Genomic DNA, 20,086 nt, shown 5'->3' with positions numbered 1-20,086 from the left:
GTTATTAAAAAAATTTTCTCCACACCTATCCGTAGCTGCATTTTTCATAATAGCTAAAAAGTAGAAACAACTCAAATGTCCACCAAGTGACAAATGAAAAACAAAATGCAGTACACATCTACACAATAAAATATTATTTGCAATAAAAAAATGAAATTCTGATACATGTTATGAACATGAAGCCAGTCACAAAGGACCAGAAATTGTATGATTTCATTTATACCACATGTCCAGAATATGAAAATCTATAGAGATAGTATATTAATGATTGGGAGAACAGAGGTAATGCAGGATGGTGGGTAAGGGATGAGGAGTTTCTTTTGGGGATGATGAAAATGGCCTAAAATTGTGATGAAGGTTGCACAACTCTGCGAATAAACATAAAAACACTAAATTGTAGTGGGTAAATTATATAATGTGAATTTCATCTGAATAAGGCTATTTAAAAAAAGAAATCACTTCAAAACCATATCAAGTCTTTAGACAAATTATTTATTTTAAATTTCTTCAAGTCTTGGTAACATCTGTATTATAGTACAACTAGAGGCCCAGTGCACAAAATTCATGCACTGGTAGGGTCCCTAGCAGCTGCCAGCTGCCAGCCAGGTACTCCTTCCCTTTCCCCTGGTCACCTGCCACTATTGGGGCCTCCCTCCCTTCCCCCAGCTGGCCCCGCCCATTGGTCAAACTCCTGGACAACTCTCAGTGGAGAGGACAATTTGCATACTACACTCTATTATATAGGATATCAAAACCAGGAAGTTGAAATTGGTACAATCCACAGAGCTTATTCAGATTATACCAGCTTTATGCTTATGTGCAGTTCTATGAAATTTTATCGCATGGGTACATTTATATAACCATTATCACAATCAAGACACACAACTGTTTCAATGACACAAGACTCCTTCCTGCTACTTACCTGTGGTCACACTCAACACTTTCTCAGACCCCATCCCAAACCTTTGGCAGCTACTAAACTGTCTCCATCTCTATAACTTAGTTATTTGAAAAATGTCATATAAAAGGAATCACAGACTGTGTAAACTTTTAGAATTGGCATTTTTCAATCAGGGTAATTCTTTGGAGATCATGCAAATTGGATATATCAATGGTTCACTCCTTTTTGTTTCTGAGTAGTATTCTATGGAATGACTGCACCATTGTTTAACCAATCACCTGTTCAAGGACATCTGGGTTATTTCCAGTTTGGGGCTATGACAAATCAGATGCCACAAAAATTTGTGTACAGCTTTTTGTGAAAATGTAAATTTTCATAAATGTGGGATAAATATTCAAGAGTGTAATTACTGGGTTGTATAGTTAAATACCAATTTTAATATCAACATTGGTAATTTTCCTGAAGAAAAAAAAAATGAAGATCACTTTCAATCTCCACTCTCCACTGACTTTGTTTAATTTAACAAAATTACTCTCTAAAGCTGGCTTTTAACTCAACAATTCTGCAAAAGAACCGAGCACTGCACTAAGCATTTTAAATACATTATCCTATGTAATCCTTGCATCAACAATGAACTAGGTATTAATGTTATCTCCATCTTACAACTGAGAAAGCTGAGCTATAAAAGAGGCTTAGGAAGTGAACCAGAGTCACACAGCTAGGATGTGAAGAGCTGGGACTTAAAATTCAAGCTTGCCTGACTCAGAAGTCTATTCCTTTGATCTCAATACACTACATCTCCCATTTCTATACTGTGTGTGACTAGATGCAAAAAGTATATAAAGTTTACATGTGAGAATTACATTTCACAAATGAGATTTTTTAAATTAGACATGATCTCTAATGTAGTGCATAAATAACCAATATTAATCTAATATTCCATTGATATTTGCACAAATATTATATATGGAAAAAAAAAATGAGTACTGGAGGAAAGTTCACATAAAGTAATCCTTTAGTTTTTCCTTATGAAGTTTCTTTTGGTTTATGCATTAGACTTGTGGTGAAGAGGAAACATGGGGACAGGTAAAAAAAAAAACAAAAAAAAAAAACGAAAACAAGGGAAAAGAGAGTAATGATGTATCAATTAAAAGCCCCTCACACACCAGGCAAATGAGAGAGCAGGGCCTGTGTCCGAGGTGGATGACACATCCCAGATCCTCACTTATAGGCCCTCCAATTAGCCCAGGTAAGTAAGAGGGGCCCTTTCCCAGAGGCCCCATTAACTGGACCTCTGCAACAGGGACCACAGCACATCTCCATGCCTGCCTAATGCTCAAAGAAACAAATCACAACAGGATTCTTCAAAAGCACTGCCATCAGAAATGTCATCAGCGCAAATACCATCATCAAAAATGTCATAATAAACTTAATTTTACAGTTCCTAACATATTCTGATTTTTTGCCATAAATATTTTTTATCAATATTGCCTTAAATATACTCACACTTGATTAGCAATGATTATAACAATAATTACAGGTATAAAAACTGATCACTTTTCTTTGCTTAACGAGAAATTAAATGAATATTAGCATGCAACTTGGATACTATAATGTTTAATTCTAAATTGACTTTTGGGGAGCACTTAAATAATTTTGGAAATCTAAGTAAGTATACATTGCACCAAATTATTACTCACGTTAACTCTCAACTTTTCAGAAATAAAAAACTAATACAATGAGGAGCCATAATGAGAAATTGCAAAAATCTCTTCAAAATTATAATAATAAACTTATGAGACTAACATAGAATAAACAATTTGTGGGACTATAATTATATAGTTTACAGAGAAACCTAGTAAGTCAACTTCTAGGAAAGTAACCTATGGAAATAACTGCAGATGTATACCAAGTTGCATCTGTAAGAAAAATTATGATATAGAATTGAAATTCTATACACTTCTTAAAAATGCTATAAAACAGTATATGGCATGCAAGATTTCATATTATAGTGTTCAATACAAAAGTCAGAAAACAGTTCCAAATAAATGTGTATGATACACATGAAACCTACTTGCAGTTGAACTGAATTATGCCGAAGACCTTCCACAATAGAAGAAAACCTGTCGATTCTTCTTTCTTCTCCAGCTGACGTTAAAGCTTCTAAAACATCTTCAAGGCTATTGGAAATTTTGGATTTACTAATTAAATTGCAAGCAACAAATAACCCAAATGCCATAGCTTAATTGCTTAATTTAACAAACTCTGAAGTCACTACTTCCAGGCAGTAAATAACATTTTTTAAATGGCTTACTCAGTATGTATCAGCAATTTAAATAGCATGTATCAAGCTCTAAGCATGTTATTTTGATCCATTTATTCCTCATAATAATCCTATGATGATGTTTATTCATCAAGCATTTATATAGTGCTTACTATACATCAGGCACTTTTGAACCAGTTTACAAATAACAACTCATTTTAATGTATATAATTCTACAGAGGCTGAAAAGGTTAAGCAATTTGTCTCACATCCACTAAATGGTTATGCAAAGATCTAAAACGATATAGTAGTCTATATAGTAAACACCATATAAGTGCTTTTAACCACTACACTCTACTTCCTCTCAAATATAATAACTGAAGGTCTGGTAGCCAAAAATATACAGTGGTAAGAAATAATAGTCAAATATAAAAAATAAGTGCTGCAAGACATATACTTGCTCCTCCTTTAAAAAATAGCTGTGCTAATAGGACCTGGCATACTGTAGAAAGTCACAGTTTCATAGTTTGTGGACATAGACATGTAGTCCTAAGAGTTATTTACATCATTTTGAGTCCTATTCTGAAATAAAAAAAGATAAAAATAATATGGAGCTAGGAAAAGAGGAAGGAGAATATGAGAGAAAACGAAGGATAAAAAAAGAAAAAGGAGAGGAAACGAAGAGAAAAGGGAAGAAGTAAGGGATAAAGGAAAAGAGAAAGGAAAGAGAAGAAAAAGAAAGTGTGAGAGAAGGACAGAGGAAGGAGGGAAGCATAGGAAGGAGGAAGATGCAGAAAGAAGAGGAGGGACAAGAAGGGAGACAGGGAGCACAGGAAGTACCTTACATGTCAACATTAAATTCAGTCTGGAAGGAAACTTGAATTGGGGTGGTAAACATACAGTACAATGTACGAATGACGCATTATAGAATTGTACCCCTGAAACCTACATAATTTTATTAACCAATGTCACCACATTAAATAAATAAATAAATAATAAAATAAATAACCATTAAGTTTGCTCTTAGGTTCCTACACCAAAATTAGTATGGCCTTTTTTGAAATGGGAAATGGAAAATGGAAAGTGTTGAGGCTGTACGCCTGACTTTGCATGCAGGGACTGCAGTAGACAGTCTCATCCATTGGCACTCTCTATAGTTGCATATGGGGCAGAGGGGCAGGGCTGAGTGCTATCTGTGGACTCTCCAACTAGGTCCAAATTGAGTGGTTCAACAGTCACCAGTCACAGCAGGATCACAAGGACAATGTTCAAATGTGTGCAGGAGATGCCACTCACAGGGCTCTGCCTACCCAAATATGAGAGGGCTATTTGCTTGTTCTTTTGGTTGTTTGGTTTTTATAGCTTAACTCTTTTTTAAAAAAAAAATTCAAACATTTTTAAATGCTTCCTTGTAATAAGAACTGCCAATCTTCTTTATAAAAATAGTTCATCTTTAATAATTATCTTTTAATATGTATGTGGTGGTCTTTTAGTTACAGCCCTAAGATGTGAATAATGTATTTTTTTAATTTATCTTTATTGTTGAAAGTATTATAGTTGTCCCCCTTTTTCTTCCCACTGACCCTTCCTCCCTACTCCCACCCCTCCTGTGAAGAATGTATTTAAAAACTTTAGCATATATTTTATGGGCAAAAGCTACTAAAATACAATATCCTCAACAAGTAAAATACACTTCTTTATATAACTTTCTAAATCTGCCTTACATACAGACTTTCAAATACTATATTTGCTTTTACAAGGGAATATACATGACCTACACTTTGAATTAATTCTATCTGGAAAAAAATCACATACAAAGCAGAACTCATTAGTATATTTTTCAAAGTCTTCATTTAGATTTTTATTTAGGGTTTGAGTTCACACCATTTTAAAATAAATAAGATGAAGTCGTCAGTTTTTCAGTCTATATGAATCTAAATCAGTTGCTTAAGTATACTTCATTTCTTTAAATTCTAGACTAAAACACAATCGATAATGAAAACATTAAGTAACTCCCATTGTATTAAATCATTACATGAGAAGAAAAATGAGCTGAGAAGACTCACATGCTCTCCTCCCCCACGATGCACACTGCGGAGAGGAGCTTCACCACGTCTGTCATCACACTGGGCTGCTGGGGATCGATGGCCCTGGCCAGTAAAGACAGACTCCGCTCTTCACTCATAATTCTTTCTAAACCATACTAGAACATTGTGGAAATAAGAGGTTAAATGTTAACAGTCAGTTTCATAAAATAGTGTTCTGAAGAAAAAGTAGTTATTAAAAAATGTTTATAAGATAATATATTTTTATACTTAGTAAAGAATGTATACACTAAATAATGTATAACATCCTAAAAGAATTCATAGAAATACACACTTTACATCAAGAACTATGAGAATCAACCAAATCCAGAAAACCACTCAAAGGTGATTTTATAACAACAATGATTGATAATTATTAACATAGATAAGTGACCACTAGAAAAAGAGAGAAGCATACTAAAATGCTGAGACTTCCCAACAGAGACACATAATGAAGAGTCAGATACAGAAGTAGATACTAAGGCCATAAGAATCCTTCATGAGATGGAAGATCAGTAAGCGATATATGACCACAAATACATGCACAATGGCCCAGAGAAATATACTGTGAACTGCATGTGTAATGTAAAATTTACAAGCAAATAATCAAACTAGTTTTAATAGAACTATTTCAATATATCCAAAATGTTATCATTTCAACATAAAATCAAAATAAAACATTCCCTGATGAGACATTTTACTTTTTTCTCCCTGAGTAATCAAAGTCTAGTATACATTTTCCACTTATAACACATCTCAGCTCAGACTAGCCACATACATATAGCAACCACATTATACAGTGTAGGCAAGTGGTCAGCAAACCACAGCTCGCGAGCCACATGTGGCTCTTTGGCCCCTTGAGTGTGGCTCTTCCACAAAATACCACCTGTGGGCGTGCACATACAGTGCAATTGAAACTTCATGGCCCATGCACAGAAATCGGTTTTTGGCCTGGGCGAGTCTATTTTGAAGAAGTGGCGTTAGAAGAAGTGGGGGGTGTCGGTCAGTCGGGCAACAGGAGACACGGCGCAGGCGTACCCTAATTAAGTTAATAACAATGTACCTACCTATATAGTTTAAGTTTTAAAAATTTGGCTCTCAAAAGAATTTCAATCGTTGTACTATTGATATTTGGCTCTGTTGACTAATGAGTTTGCCGACCACTGGTGTAGGCCCAGAGAGTAGCCCCTAGTTCATAAACAGGCAAAAGCTGAAGGATGATGTGGGCACATACCATATAGAAACTGCCATAAGGAACATATGTATTCTGATCGAAATAATATTGTATCATCAGAAAAACACTGTAGTTGTAAACACATTATAAAAATGGGATGATTTGGGATAAGGATAAAGTTTGATTGCTACTGCCAAGATGTCAAATCCAATTAGAAGATAAGAAGTTATGTTAATGACTTAATGTTTTGACTTAATGATGTATATATCTTTTAAGGCCCTTTTACAATCTATGGAAGAAAAATATTAAACCATAAAGAATGAAGAGAATCAGCCGAAACCGGTTTGGCTCAGTGGATAGAGCGTCGGCCTGCGGACTGAAAGGTCCCAGGTTTGATTCCGGTCAAGGGCATGTACCTGGGTTGCGGGCACTTCCCCAGTGGGGGATGTGCAGGAGGCAGCTGATCGATGTTTCTCTCTCATCAATGTTTCTAACTTTCTATCTCTCTCCCTTTCTCTCTGTAAAAAATCAATAAAATATATTTAAAAAAAAAAAAAAAAAGAATGAAGAGAATCAATAAAACAATGCTATTTATCTACCATGCATCCCAGAGGAGCCTCTAAAGCAATGGTTCTCAACCTGTGGGTTGCGACCCTTTGGGGGTCGAACTACCCTTTCACAGGGGTCGCCTAAGACCATCGGAAAACACATATATAATTACATATTGTTTTTGTGATTAATCACTATGCTTTAATTATGTTCAATTTGTAACAATGAAATTGGGGGTCACCACAACATGAGGAACTGTATTAAAGGGTCGCAGCATTAGGAAGGTTGAGAACCACTGCTCTAAAGAGTAAGAAATTGGTTGATTAGTTACTCCTAAGAATTAAAAAGGGCCTAATCCCAATTATAAACCTATGAACTATGGCTCACACTCAAAATTAGTACTAGATATAAATATCAAGGTTGAATCTATAACAAGCTTAGACCAAATGTTTTGAGTGTTATGAAACTTCAGTTATAACTTTCCTACTGTAAATGTCATTTATATAAAGAAACCTTCACCCTATGCTAAAATACTGCATTTGCCTTACACTACTATTTAGGGAACACAGGTACAAAGGAGGAAGGACAAACAAAAGGATCAAAAGCACCAGGATATGATTTTGGGAAAGACTTTTCAGTCTTGCCCGGCCATTGTGGCTCAGTTGGAAAGAGTCAACCCATGAACCAAGAGGTCACTAGTTCAACTGCCAGTGAGGGCACATGCCTGGGTTTGGGGCTCAATCCCTGATAAGGGGCGTGCAGGAGGCAGCCAATCAATGTTTATCTCTCATTGATGTTTCTATCTCTCTATCCCTTACCCTTCTTCTCTTTCTAAAATCAATAAAAGTATATTTTTTAAGAAGACTTCTCTGCCTTGTTGATGATAAAGAGAAGTTTTCAGAAATAACTAGAATGGTCAGGAAATGCTCACTTTTGTGATGCCATGTCTGTTTCATACCTATAAGAAAAGAATAAAAAGGCAGGCATAGGGCCAGAGACTACATAATATGCCTTGATAATCATTCCAGAAAACTGTCAGAGGCTTATAAAGTAACACTTAGATCCAATTCAAAAAGTCAATCAGTCAAGGATTACCAAGAACCATGGGACTGGTTCTGTCCTAAGAAGCCTAAGGATTGAGAAAAGCTTGTGACCGGCATTTCCCCCTCATTTCCCCCCCACCTGGTTATACTTAGCCAGTGCCTGTCCTTCTGGAAAGATAATCCTGTGGCTCCCCCAACCAAACAAAGAATTTTCATACTGATTCCTTCCAAGTTATACTACCTACCTTCACTGTCAAGCCCTAAACCATCACATAGAAGGGTAGGAGTGTTCTCTGATCTCATAGTTGTAATCACTATCCTGTGATGCCCAAAGCTCCATCACAGGCGCTATTCTCTGATTTTTGCTAAAGTAAAAATCTGTAGTTATCACTTTAAGTCTGGAATGAGGCCAGATTATAACTATTCAGTATCTAGAACTAAAGATAGAATTACTGCCCCCTTGTGTAAAATTACTCTCATTCAATTACTTAAAACACTAAGCAAAGGAAAACAAAAAATGTTGACTCTAGTCTGTGAGAGAAATAGTCAACTCACCAGTGCTGGCATGGAAACTGCATTAAATGAAGATTATTATAAGGTCAGAGAGGTGGTGACAAATTGTGGATGATCTAAGGATGTCTCTCCACTGAATGTCAAAGACCCACTCTGGATTATATGAAAATCCATGGGTTCTAACAGGTTCCATTTGCATTCTACACGAGGCCTATTATTACCTAATAGATGGAATCTCAGGCCAACGAAGAAGTTTAGGTAGGGGAAGGTCAATACCTCTTGTACAGGATGCCCAACACTACATGTATACTGGTGCAGAACAACTCCCCTACCCCTCCCCACCCACACACCAGTGAGTTAATCCCAGTGGCACAGACATTGTGAGGAGTGGGGCTGGCTTCAGGAGTTAAGCACCCTTGCTAGGGGCGTACAACTCAAAGCCACACACCAAAATTTAACTGACCAGAAGGAAGTCCCTCTTCTTATTACCTTTTAATTTAAATAAATTAACTTTTCATCCGAACTTTTATTTTCTTCCTAATATTCACAATCTTTTTCCATTTAAAAATATTAGTTAGTCCATGCCCTCACTGGTTTGGCTCAGTGGATAGAGCACTGTACTGCAGACTGAAGGATACTGGATTAGATTTCGGTCAAGGGCACATGTCCGGGTTGTGGGCTAGATCCCCAGTAGGGGGCGTGCAGAAGGAAGCCAATCAATAGTTCTCTCTCATCATTTATGTTTATATATCTCTCTCCCTCTCCTTTCCTCTCTGAAATCAATAAAAATATTAAATATATATATATATGTTAGTCCAATTTAGTGTTATAAAAAATTCACTTTCATATGATATTATCAAATTTGCTTATTATATACACAATTACTAGTACAAAATAAGGTACCACATTTTTGCCTCCTAAAAAATACAATGATCATCATTCAGGGACCTCTTACAAAGCCTGCTCAGTGAGGTACAGGGAAAATTACCAACAGGTCTTGGGAAAAAATAAAAACCTTTATCAAAAATTTTAGACAGTATATATAATACTAATTCTAAGTGTCAGTAACTTAACTTTTCATTCTTATTAGCACAAGTGCTATCAATAAATACAAATAGCAATATATTTCAGCTCCACATATACAAACTCTAAGCAACACAATGTTATTTTAAGAAGTTACATTATATTCACTAGAACATAAATGCAAACTTTAATTCTTCTCTAATTCATTCTCACATCAAGTAGAAATACTGTCTTCAATACGCCATCTCACTTTAAGCATGATACACTTCTCAAATTCAAATTATGATGTACCTACCCCTCTGGTTTAAAAAAAGGTTTCTGGATTTTCTCTACTCTCAGACTTTCCAGTACTAGTGAAATCTTCAATTTCTATATTTTCACTTTAAAAGGAGCCCGTAAAGAACTACTATGTGCTCACACTGGGAAAAGCCCTCTCCCTGCTGTTTCTGATTCTTTTATTCATTTATTCTTACAACATATTTTACAAAATATTTAAAAACTACTTCTCACAGAACAAAAAAAAAGACTTGTGATTGCTATGTCCCTTGAAAATCTTATTATAAGGGGGAAGAGAGGAGGAAAATATTTCATTGGTTAAAATAGAAAACTTAGCTTCAGAAATGCCAAAAAATACATAAATAATTCAGTAAAATAAAATAATTAGAAAACATAAATATTTGCTACATTTAGGAAAAAGTATATAAAATAAATGTTAATAATTTAAATGTTAATACTTAGGTGTAAAGTCCTCTAAAGGTTTATTCTAAACATGAGAATAAGGCAAAATATTAAAAATAAAATTAATCAGAAATATAAAGAGTTTTGCTATAAACCACAAATCATCATACCACCATAAGTACAATCTCCTCTCCAGCTACTGAAACCACTATCATTATTTACACATCCTGAGGTAAAAATGTGTTTAGATACTGGAGCTAAAGATATGGCATGGGATAGAGAAATTTCTTCAATTAACCGTGTAAATCAAGCATGTCAAACTCACGGCCCACCAGGAGTATTTTTGCAGCCCAGCAAATATAACAGTATGTAAGAAACATCTGAATAAAAATTTCATAACTTAATTTTTACAATATCCTGTTTTACATAATTATTAATAATGAACTACAATGTTTGCTAATGACTGATTACTATAATCGTGTTGCATTCATTTCCCTGATGTGCCTTACACGCAGGCGCAGCATTTCTCTCCACTAATACTAGCAGCAAATATTTTAGCAGCCGATTGCCACGTCATTAGTCTTGTACTGACTTGTTTGGTGTGTGCAACAGGAAATATTTCACTTTCAGAGAACAGGAAAAACAGGTTTATTTGTGTTTTTCAGTGTCTGGTAAGTTAATGTTCAAGAAAAAAAATATTAATTTTTATTAAAATGTTCTATTATTTTATGTTAACGATTATTCATTTATTTCAGCCCTTTGTATTCAGCATGTGTCTATCAAAATAAACCTATTTTTCTATAAAAATTGAAAGTTTTGGGTTTTTTTGCGGCCCACATAAACTTAAACCTTATTTATTTGGCCTGTGTTAGCCTTTGATTTTGACATACATGGTGTAAATGGAACACAGTTCAGAAATCCTAACTTCAGTAAAGAGCTTAAAGTGTTTTTTTCTTCTAATTTATTCACTTTAAATACGCAAACTCTATAGACCTGTCATATTACTCTTCGTCTGAATAGTATTTGTATTAAGCATCACTGCTCCATTTCTGGGACCTGTATATCTGCTTTTGTTACTTGCATTGTGGAGGTAGATCCATAAACTATAAAAATTAAGTCTTTCCAAATTGATTTTTTGGTAATAAATATTACTGTAGACCACATTTAATAATCATACATGATTTCAAAACTGATTAATGCTACAGTTCTGAAAATTAAAAGAGAGAGAGAGAGTAGAGGGAGTAGGGGAATGGGTGAGAAGAAAAGGGAAGAACAAAAAGGATAGAAAGGGAAGGAGGGAGGGAGGAAAGAAAGGAGAGAAAATGAATCTACACATGAGGAATTAAGTGCCAGAAGAAGGTCCATTCATACCCAAGTTTTTCTGCTGGGTGATAGCTGATTTTCAAACAATTCTGTACTTTTTCCAGTGTGTACTAAACAGCACATTAAATCAACACATTACTTACGTGTAAATTCTTTATCACATAACTCTAATTCTTAAGAATTCTAGAAGAACTGGGGGAAAATGAATACATTATGATTAATCATGTAATACCTGTGTATTCATCAAAGCTTTTAAACACTGTATGACTCTGTGCTGATTCTTCTTAACAATGGTTTCTTGTCTGTATTGACATAAAAGATATCACTGTTAGAATTATAAACAGACATGCAAATGTAGCTTAAATGAAAATAATCAGCAACACTTACATTTTGCTACTAATCAGTTTTTCCAAAATGTCCAGTAATAATCCAAGCCCCTCACGTCCAAAACTCTCCACCCAACTAAAAAATAGAGGAAAGAGGTAGTTATGCATTAAGTCAGTATTCAAAGTTTGGTATAACACAATAATACCATCACAAATATTTTACAACTGTTATATTCAACTCAAAAACACAATATAAGAACACCTTGTACAAAAATCATTCATAATTAATAGTCTTATTTGTGACAGAAGGAGCAAAAATGGGGTAAGTCAGCATCCTTATAAGTGTTAAGAATTTTCTAAGTTTCAAAGTTCAATTGTTTTTTTAAAAAAAACTTCTAGTTATTTTTAAATGCATATTTTCATCCTGACCAAACCACTTCTATACTCCCATAAATCCACAGATATAGTCACAGTATTGTATGTAATTAGGACATTACTGCCAATATACAACAACTCACCTTGGTTATATAAAAACTACCTTCATAAAAAAAAAATACAATTTTTCAGTGGTGATTTAGAAAGCCTAAATCAATAAATAAAATGGTAACAATCTGTCTTAAAAAAAGTGGAGAAGAAAAAGATATGTGTATATATTTCTTTCTATACATGTGTTTGTGTGTGTGTTTGTATGTATGATTTGTGTGTCTATGTGTGTGGCCTTTGAAAAATGGAATGTTAAAAACAAAATTTCATCCAATAATGAAAAACAGCACATTATAAATAATAAAAACCAAGTTTAAATCATATACCAGGATATAATAACATTTTCTTACTTAAAATACAATCCTATATAATAAAAGAGTAATATGCAAATTGACCCTAACAGCAGAATGACCAGAACGAGCGCTGGACCAGTCACTATGTCAGGCACCGATCACCCGATGGCAAATGGGGAACTGGGAGTGCAGGGCTGGCTGCAGGCAGCTGGGGAAGATGGCCCTGATCGCAGGCCAGGCCTACGGACCATAACTGCGTACGAATTTAGTGTGCTGGGCCTCTAGTATAATATAGCCCATGAAAATAAGAGTAAAAACCAAATGCAACATCCTATCTAATAAAAGAGAAATATGGTAAAAGGGTAGCGTACGACCACTACCCTTCCCACTGGCTAATCAGCGAAATATGCAAATTAACTGCCAGCCAAGATGGCGGCCGGCAGCCAGGCAGCTTGAAACTAACATGAGGCTTGCTTGCTTCAGTGACAGAGGAAACGAACGTTCCCCGCCTGCTGCTGCAGGCCTCTGAGCTGCAACTCTAAGCAACTATGTAACAAATATAGAAGCTAAACAAAACCCCAGAAACCTGCTATAGTCCCGGGCTTCAGCCAGCAGAATCGCAACATTGTAAGCAAAGGCCAGAAACCTACTTTCAGCAGCGGAGGCCTAAGAGCTGGAGCCAAGCCTCAAAGCTAAAGCTGGCCCAGAATAAAAAAGAAAAAAAGGAGCAGTTGGGAGCTTCAGTCACCCCCAGCCTGAAAACAGCGCTCAGCCCCTCACCCAGACTGGCCAGGCACCCCAGTGGGGACTCCCACCCTGAAGGGTGTGTGACCAGCTGCAAACAGCCATCATCCCCTCACCCAGGCTCGCCAGGCACCCCATTGGGGACCCCCACCCTGATCCAAGACACCCTTCAGGGAAAACCAGCCAGCACCCACCCGTGCACCAGGCCTCTACCCTATATAGTAAAAGGGTAATATGCCTCCCAGCACCGGGATCAGCAGAGCCGAAAGGCCTCCCGGCACCAGGATCAGCGTGACAGGGGGCAGCGCCCAAACCCCCTGATCGCCCTGCGGCTCTGTGTGTGACAGGGGGCGGGACCACAACCTCCCTATCCACCCTGCTCTGTTCGTGACAGGGGAAGGCGCCCCAACCCCCTGATCAGCCCTACTCTGTGCCTGATAGAGGGGAGCTCCCCAACCCCCTGATCGCCCCGCGGCTCTGTGTGTGACAGGGTGCGGCGCCCCAACCCCCCCCCCCCCCACGGGCCCTGCTCTGTGTGTGACGGGGTAGAGCCATAACCTCCCCATCGGCCCTACCCTGAGTGTGAGAGTGGCGGCGCCCCAACCCCCTGATAGGCCCTGCTCTGTGGGTGATAGAGGGCGGCGCCCCAACCCCCTGATGGGCCCTGCTCTGTGCGTGACAGGGGGTGGCGCCACAACCTCCCCATCGACCCTGCCTTGAGTGTGACAGGTGACGGTTCCCCAACCCCCCAATCGGCCCTACCCTGAGCATGACTGAGGGTGGCATCACAACCTCCCAATCCGCCCTGCTCTGTGCATGACAGGGGGTGGCGCCCCAACTCCCCAATCAGCCCTGCTCTGAGCCCGACCAGGGGCTGCACCTAGGGATTGGGCCTGCCCTCTGCCACCCGGGAGCAGGCCTAAGCCAGCAAGGCGTTATCTCCCGAGGGGTCCCAGACTGCGAGAAGGCACAGGCCGGGCTGAGGGACCACCCTCCCCCCCGAGTGCACAAATTTTTGTGCACCAGGCCTCTAGTTTCATATAAAAAATAAAAATATTTAAAAATTCACCTTCATTTTGCATCCATCTATGAACACAGGTTAATCACCTATTAATCCTCAGAATTTCTGATTTTAGCTCCCCACTCAAAAAAATCAATTTGAGATTTAGATTGGCAGACTCTTGTCAGATTATTTTTACTCATCTCTTTTCTGTGAAAATCATGGAATAACTATTCAATAATGCAGTTAAATGGTAAAGATACTCCCCTATAAAAAACATGGAAGATCATTATCATAGTTAAGGGGGGAAAAAAGTTAAATAGAAGCTGGTGTTTTCAAAACAGAATGCTACTTCAAAAGTGAAGTTTACTCTGCCCTAACAGCAACAGACATTACCTGTAGGCATTTCAATTCCTGCTTTTATGTTTCTTGAAAACCCCTACGGCATCCCATTAACTGTTTGCCTTGTTGACCCCTATTCTGTATTTATTCTTATTTCACATGCGGCAGGGAATCTTGAAATCAAACACATCAGGAGGAATTGGAGATTTTTCTTGGGCTGGCACTGAGATGTGTGGACATCAGGCCCTCCTGTGTTAGTACCTCACAGTGGGACTTCAGTGTTTTGTTTTAAATAAATTATCAACAATCTCATATTCAAAAGTATATCTATAAAGACATTCTAAAACTAATATAAATGGTTTAGGATGATTCATACTACTATCACCTTCAATCATTGTGGACAATAAAGTTACTATTCCTAAAACTGCCTTTTGCCAAAATACACAAATTTAACATTATGCTAATATAACAAAAAGACTTTGTTGCATTTAATATGCTTATCTGGAAGTCTACTATAAAATTTAGAAAGCATATCAATCCAAAGAATTCAAGATGTGTCTTTTGGTCAGAGTGATTAATAATAGAACATAGCTATTTTAAAAATTTATCACCTCTAATATAACAACTATGACAAGAATATTGAAGCCCACAGAAGTTCTCAAATCAACCATTTCTGAACCCACTAGATACCTCTCTTCTACATTGTAGAATATGAATCATTAAAATAAAACTTACAACCCTACCTGGTTTGGATCAGTGGATAGATCATCAGCCTTTGGACTAAAGGATCTTGGGTTCAATTCCAGTCAAAAGCACATGCCCAGGTTGCGGGCTTAATCCCTAGTAGGGGGCGTGCAGGAGGCAGCCAATCAATGATACTCATCATTGATGTTTCTATCTCTCTCCCCCTTTCCCTTCCTCTCTGAAATCAATAATATATATTTTTAAAGTAAAACTTACATCCATTCATGTCTATTACACATAAACTAATTCTCTATAAAACAAAGTTGAATATAGAGAGGCACCATACCTAAGAATTTTATATTACACTCTTTTAAATCATGGTGGGAAATAATTTATCAACAACCATAAAATCAGAGGTTGGCAACAGTCTTATCAAAGGCAACTTACATTTCACATTTCATAAAACATAAAAACAAGAAAAGTGGAACAGGGTGTGAAGAGAGGAAACTAGGATGCCTGATAACAAAAGAAACGCTATAATTTTTAAACACAAAAAGGAAGCTGATGAAAGTATTCATTGAAAAATAATCAAACACAAATTAAATAGGCATAAAAAGCCTCCCTGTTTTCCAAAATATATGCAAGGCCAACATACTATTGTACTAACAAGTTGTCACCCACAATCCCCTTCTCTCAAAAACCTTTTCCCCCACCCCTACTATTTTCAGCAATATGACTTTTAAGAATGGGGAAAATATCAGTTCCTATCTCTCTGGAAAAGATGTTCAAGGTAAAAAGTGATATTGAGTAGCTAGGTCTGCAGTCCTGACAGAGGTTTATTGAAATCCATAGCTTTCAACAAAAGTAAAAAATTTCTCATCATCAGTGTAAAAAGCAACCTGGAAAAAAATTATCAACTGATCTATAAATGATCAATCTTCAGGAAACAAAATCTGTACTATTTATTCTGTTCCTGTCAGCACAGTAGCGCCAGGCATTACGTGGCTTAACTATAAACTGCATTCATGGATGAATAAGCATTGTGCAAATGTTTTTTCTTCATGAACAGAAATGACATAGAGATTAGTATGGCATTTGTATTGGGGGAAAATTGCTTTAAAAAAAAAAAACAAAAAGTAATGTGCTAAGTAATAATTTAACATAAAATCTACCTCTTATTATTCTTTAACAGAAAATATCAAACCCTTTTCTTGTAATTGCTTCAAGAGAAACTGCTAAATATATTACCATTTAGCACTCCCTAGTAGGAGTCTCAATGTAAGAGAAAAGAAAAGGTGAAGAGGTAACAGAAAGGGGGAGAGGGGAGAACAGATCTCTAGGATTAAATGTTCAAACCACCTTTAAATGTTCAAAGCAGTTTAGGCTTTCAAATGCAGTAATTACTTCCAGAGACACAGGATGAAAGCAAAAGTGTACAAAGTGGTTTCCAAAGTATTATTGGCTTCATGAAGCAAATACAGTCACCTCATTGAGCAGAAGAGGCAACAGTCAGGTGTCAGCTTTACTTTCTAGCCAAAGAAACAAAGCACTATGAGTGTATGTTTCCCACATACTAAAGTTCCAGTTATTAGCATCTTCCTAAATGTGCCCTAAGGGAGAGAAAGACAAATGCATCACAGATTGTCAGAGATGGAATAAAAGCAATCCAGATCTTAAAAGCAATATTACCTGGCCCATACACGAGAGAATAGGAACCATTTCTTATTTGTCTTTAAATCTCCAGCACCTGGGACAGACTACACTGAATAAATGGTTTTAGAATGAAACTGAATCTCCTTCCAATTTTATATAGAAGGAACAGAGAGAGGGAGAGGATAAGGTCACTTAGAAAGAACATCTAGGTCTGTGATGCTCAGGTGTATGCCCTTACTTTACATACATTGCTTTTAAAAAAAAAAAAACAGAAAAAGGCACAAAGAGATGATGTGTTCCATGCAGCATCACTGAGCCTGCCTCAAACTTCATACCAGGAACATCAATTCTGATTTGGAAAATGGTACTTATCTATACTGAACCTCAGAGGATGAATTTGAAGACTGACACACTTTAGGACTTGATTGACTGCTGCTGGAAGGGTGAAGTTTCATTACTACTAACATTCATGTGCTCATTAACAAAGTCAGCCAGTCTTTAATAAGGGCTCACTGTATGCGTGATACTGTACTACATATGAGAAACACAAAAATGAATAAAACATGTTATCTCCCCATGAAAGGATCAGAGACTAGTGGCTGAAACAAATGTTGAGCAAGATTATTTCCATAATGTAATAACAAGTGTTATAATCATGGCGCTAAGAGAACAGAAGGTATAGCATCTACCTCTTGGGAACAAAGCAGCTGGTGTCTGCCAGAGTCTTGAAGGATGTCATGCAAAGGAAGAGAAGTTTCTAGGCAGAAGGAAATACATACTAAGACATTAAATATAAAAGATGGGGCCTGTACTGATAACCATAGTGGCTATATCAGAGATAAAATCAAGCAGGTAGGAAGGAGTTTGATTTTGTAAAAACTATATACAATGCCATGACAATGAAAAGTCATTAAAGGATCAAATGCGTTACGCAAAGTAATCCCACCTCTGCCTCCCCCCAAAAAGATGGCCATGCCCTAACACCAAAACCTATGAATATATAAGCTTGCATTGCAAAAAGGGATGAAAAGGGAATTGAGGTTGCAGATGGAATTAAAGTTGCTAATCAGATCATTTTAAGATAGGGAAATTACCCTAGATTATCTAGATGGGTCCAATCTAATTACATGGTTCTTGAAAGCTGAGACACTTCGCTAGCTGGGTAACATGAGAAGAAGAAAAAGATGCAAAATATGAGAAGGACTCAACCTGCCTTCCTAGACTTTTAAGATGGAGGAAGAAAAACATGAGCTAAGGAATGGAGGTAGACTCAAAAAGCTGAACTAGCACGGCTAGTGTCTATCCGTGGCTGAGCATCATGCCATGAACCAGGAGGGCACCAGGATTCCTGATCAGGGCACATGCCCTGGTTGCAGGCTCAGGAGGCAGCCAATCAATGATTCTCTCTCACCATAGATATTTCTATCTCTCTCTCCCCCTCCCTTCATCTCTCTGAAATCAATAAAAAATAAATTAAATGAAAAGGTTTTTTAAAAAAGCGAAATAACCCTAAATTGATAGCTAGCAAGGAAATAGGGATGTCAGTCCTACTACTGCAAAGAACTGAATGCTTCCAACAACTTGAATAACCAAGCAAATGGAGTCGAATCTGCTCATTCATGAACATGGGGTATCTCTCCACTTATTTGGAACTTCTTTGATTTGCTTCATCATTATTTGTAGTCTTAAACATAAAAGTCATATACATAATTTTAGATTTGCATCAGAGTATTTGTTTTTGAGTAGTAAGTTATGTTTTACAAAAGTTTACTGCTAGTATATGGAAATACAATTGATTTGGTTTTCAGGTTAAAAAAAAGACTACCTAACATAAAATTACCCTCTTAATACTTAAGTGTACATACAGTACAGTATTGTTAACTATATACATCTCATTGTATAACAGGTCTCTAGAACATTTCATCTTGCAAAATACAATTGATATTTGTTTGTCTTGAATCCTGCAATTTTGCTAATCTCACTGATTAGTTCTAGGATTTTTTGTAGAATCTTCTAATTTTTCTACGTAAACAATCATATCCTCTGTGAATAGGAACACTTTTACTGCTCCCATTCTGATTCATATTCTTTTTATTTCATTTTCTTGTCTCTGCTTTGGCTAGAATTTCTATTACTGTATTTGAACAACAGTGGTTAGAGCAAATATCCTTGGCCTTGTTCCCATCCTGAGGGGAAAGCATTTCACCATGAAATATAATATTAGCTGTAGGTTTTTTGTAGATTTCCATTATTAAGTTGAGAAAGTACCCCTCTGTATTATTTTCTGAGAATTGCTGTACCGAAGGGACTCAAAGTGGGATTCTGGAGGCTAGAAACCCAAAACCAAACTGTCAGCAGGCTTGCTCAGAAACTCTGGGTAAGAATCCTTTCTTGCCTCTTCTAGCTTCTGATGGTAGTTGTTTATACAGGATCCCCGTGCTTCTATAATAGAACGAATTCCTATGTGTCTTTTTTCTTCTTAGAGAAACATAAATTATATTGGAATAAGAGCCCACCCTACTCCCTTATGACCTAATGTAATTAATTACATCTGCAAAGACCCTCTTTTCAAGTAAGGTCACATTCCAAGGTGCTGGAGATTAGGACTTAAATATTACTTTCTGAGGAACACAATTCAATCCACAACATCTATTCCTATTTCCTGAGTTGTTTTCATGAATAGGTGTTTCTCTCTCTCTCTCTCTCTCTCTCTCTCTCTCTCTCTCTCTCTGTCTCTCCCGCTCCTTTCCACTCTCTCTAAAAATCAATGGGGAAAATATCTTCAGGTAAGGATTATGAAAAATAAAATAAATAATAAATAAAAGTGTGTAAACATTATAACAAAAGTACACAAAGGACGCTAAAGGAGGTGGCTACCTACAAACCTAGCCTGGAGCTAGAAAAAAAATATCGAATTAAAGAAAACTATGCCTATAATCTTGACATAGAAAGATGCTAATACATCTTAAGGTTAAAAAGAAGTAGTAAGTTGTAGGAATTCCCTATAAAT

At 36.9% G+C, this 20,086-nt stretch overlaps 1 protein-coding gene across 2 annotated transcripts in view; it reads right to left on the bottom strand.

Annotated features, from left to right (window-relative positions):
• DIAPH3 (diaphanous related formin 3) overlaps positions 1-20,086 on the bottom strand; it is a 558,347-nt gene that overhangs the window by 388,073 nt on the left and 150,188 nt on the right. For both annotated transcript variants that reach the window (XM_036299517.1, XM_036299518.1), the window contains 4 exons: positions 11,939-12,013; positions 11,784-11,853; positions 5,231-5,367; positions 2,976-3,081 (listed from right to left, as the gene is read on the bottom strand). In XM_036299517.1, coding sequence (XP_036155410.1) covers positions 2,976-3,081; positions 5,231-5,367; positions 11,784-11,853; positions 11,939-12,013 — 388 coding nt within the window. The remainder of the gene's footprint in view (positions 1-2,975; positions 3,082-5,230; positions 5,368-11,783; positions 11,854-11,938; positions 12,014-20,086) is intronic.

Source organism: Myotis myotis, unplaced genomic scaffold (assembly GCF_014108235.1).
Source record: "Myotis myotis isolate mMyoMyo1 unplaced genomic scaffold, mMyoMyo1.p scaffold_m19_p_3, whole genome shotgun sequence".
NCBI classification, from domain to species: Eukaryota; Metazoa; Chordata; class Mammalia; order Chiroptera; family Vespertilionidae; genus Myotis; species Myotis myotis.
This window is presented reverse-complemented; position numbering and strand designations above follow the sequence as displayed.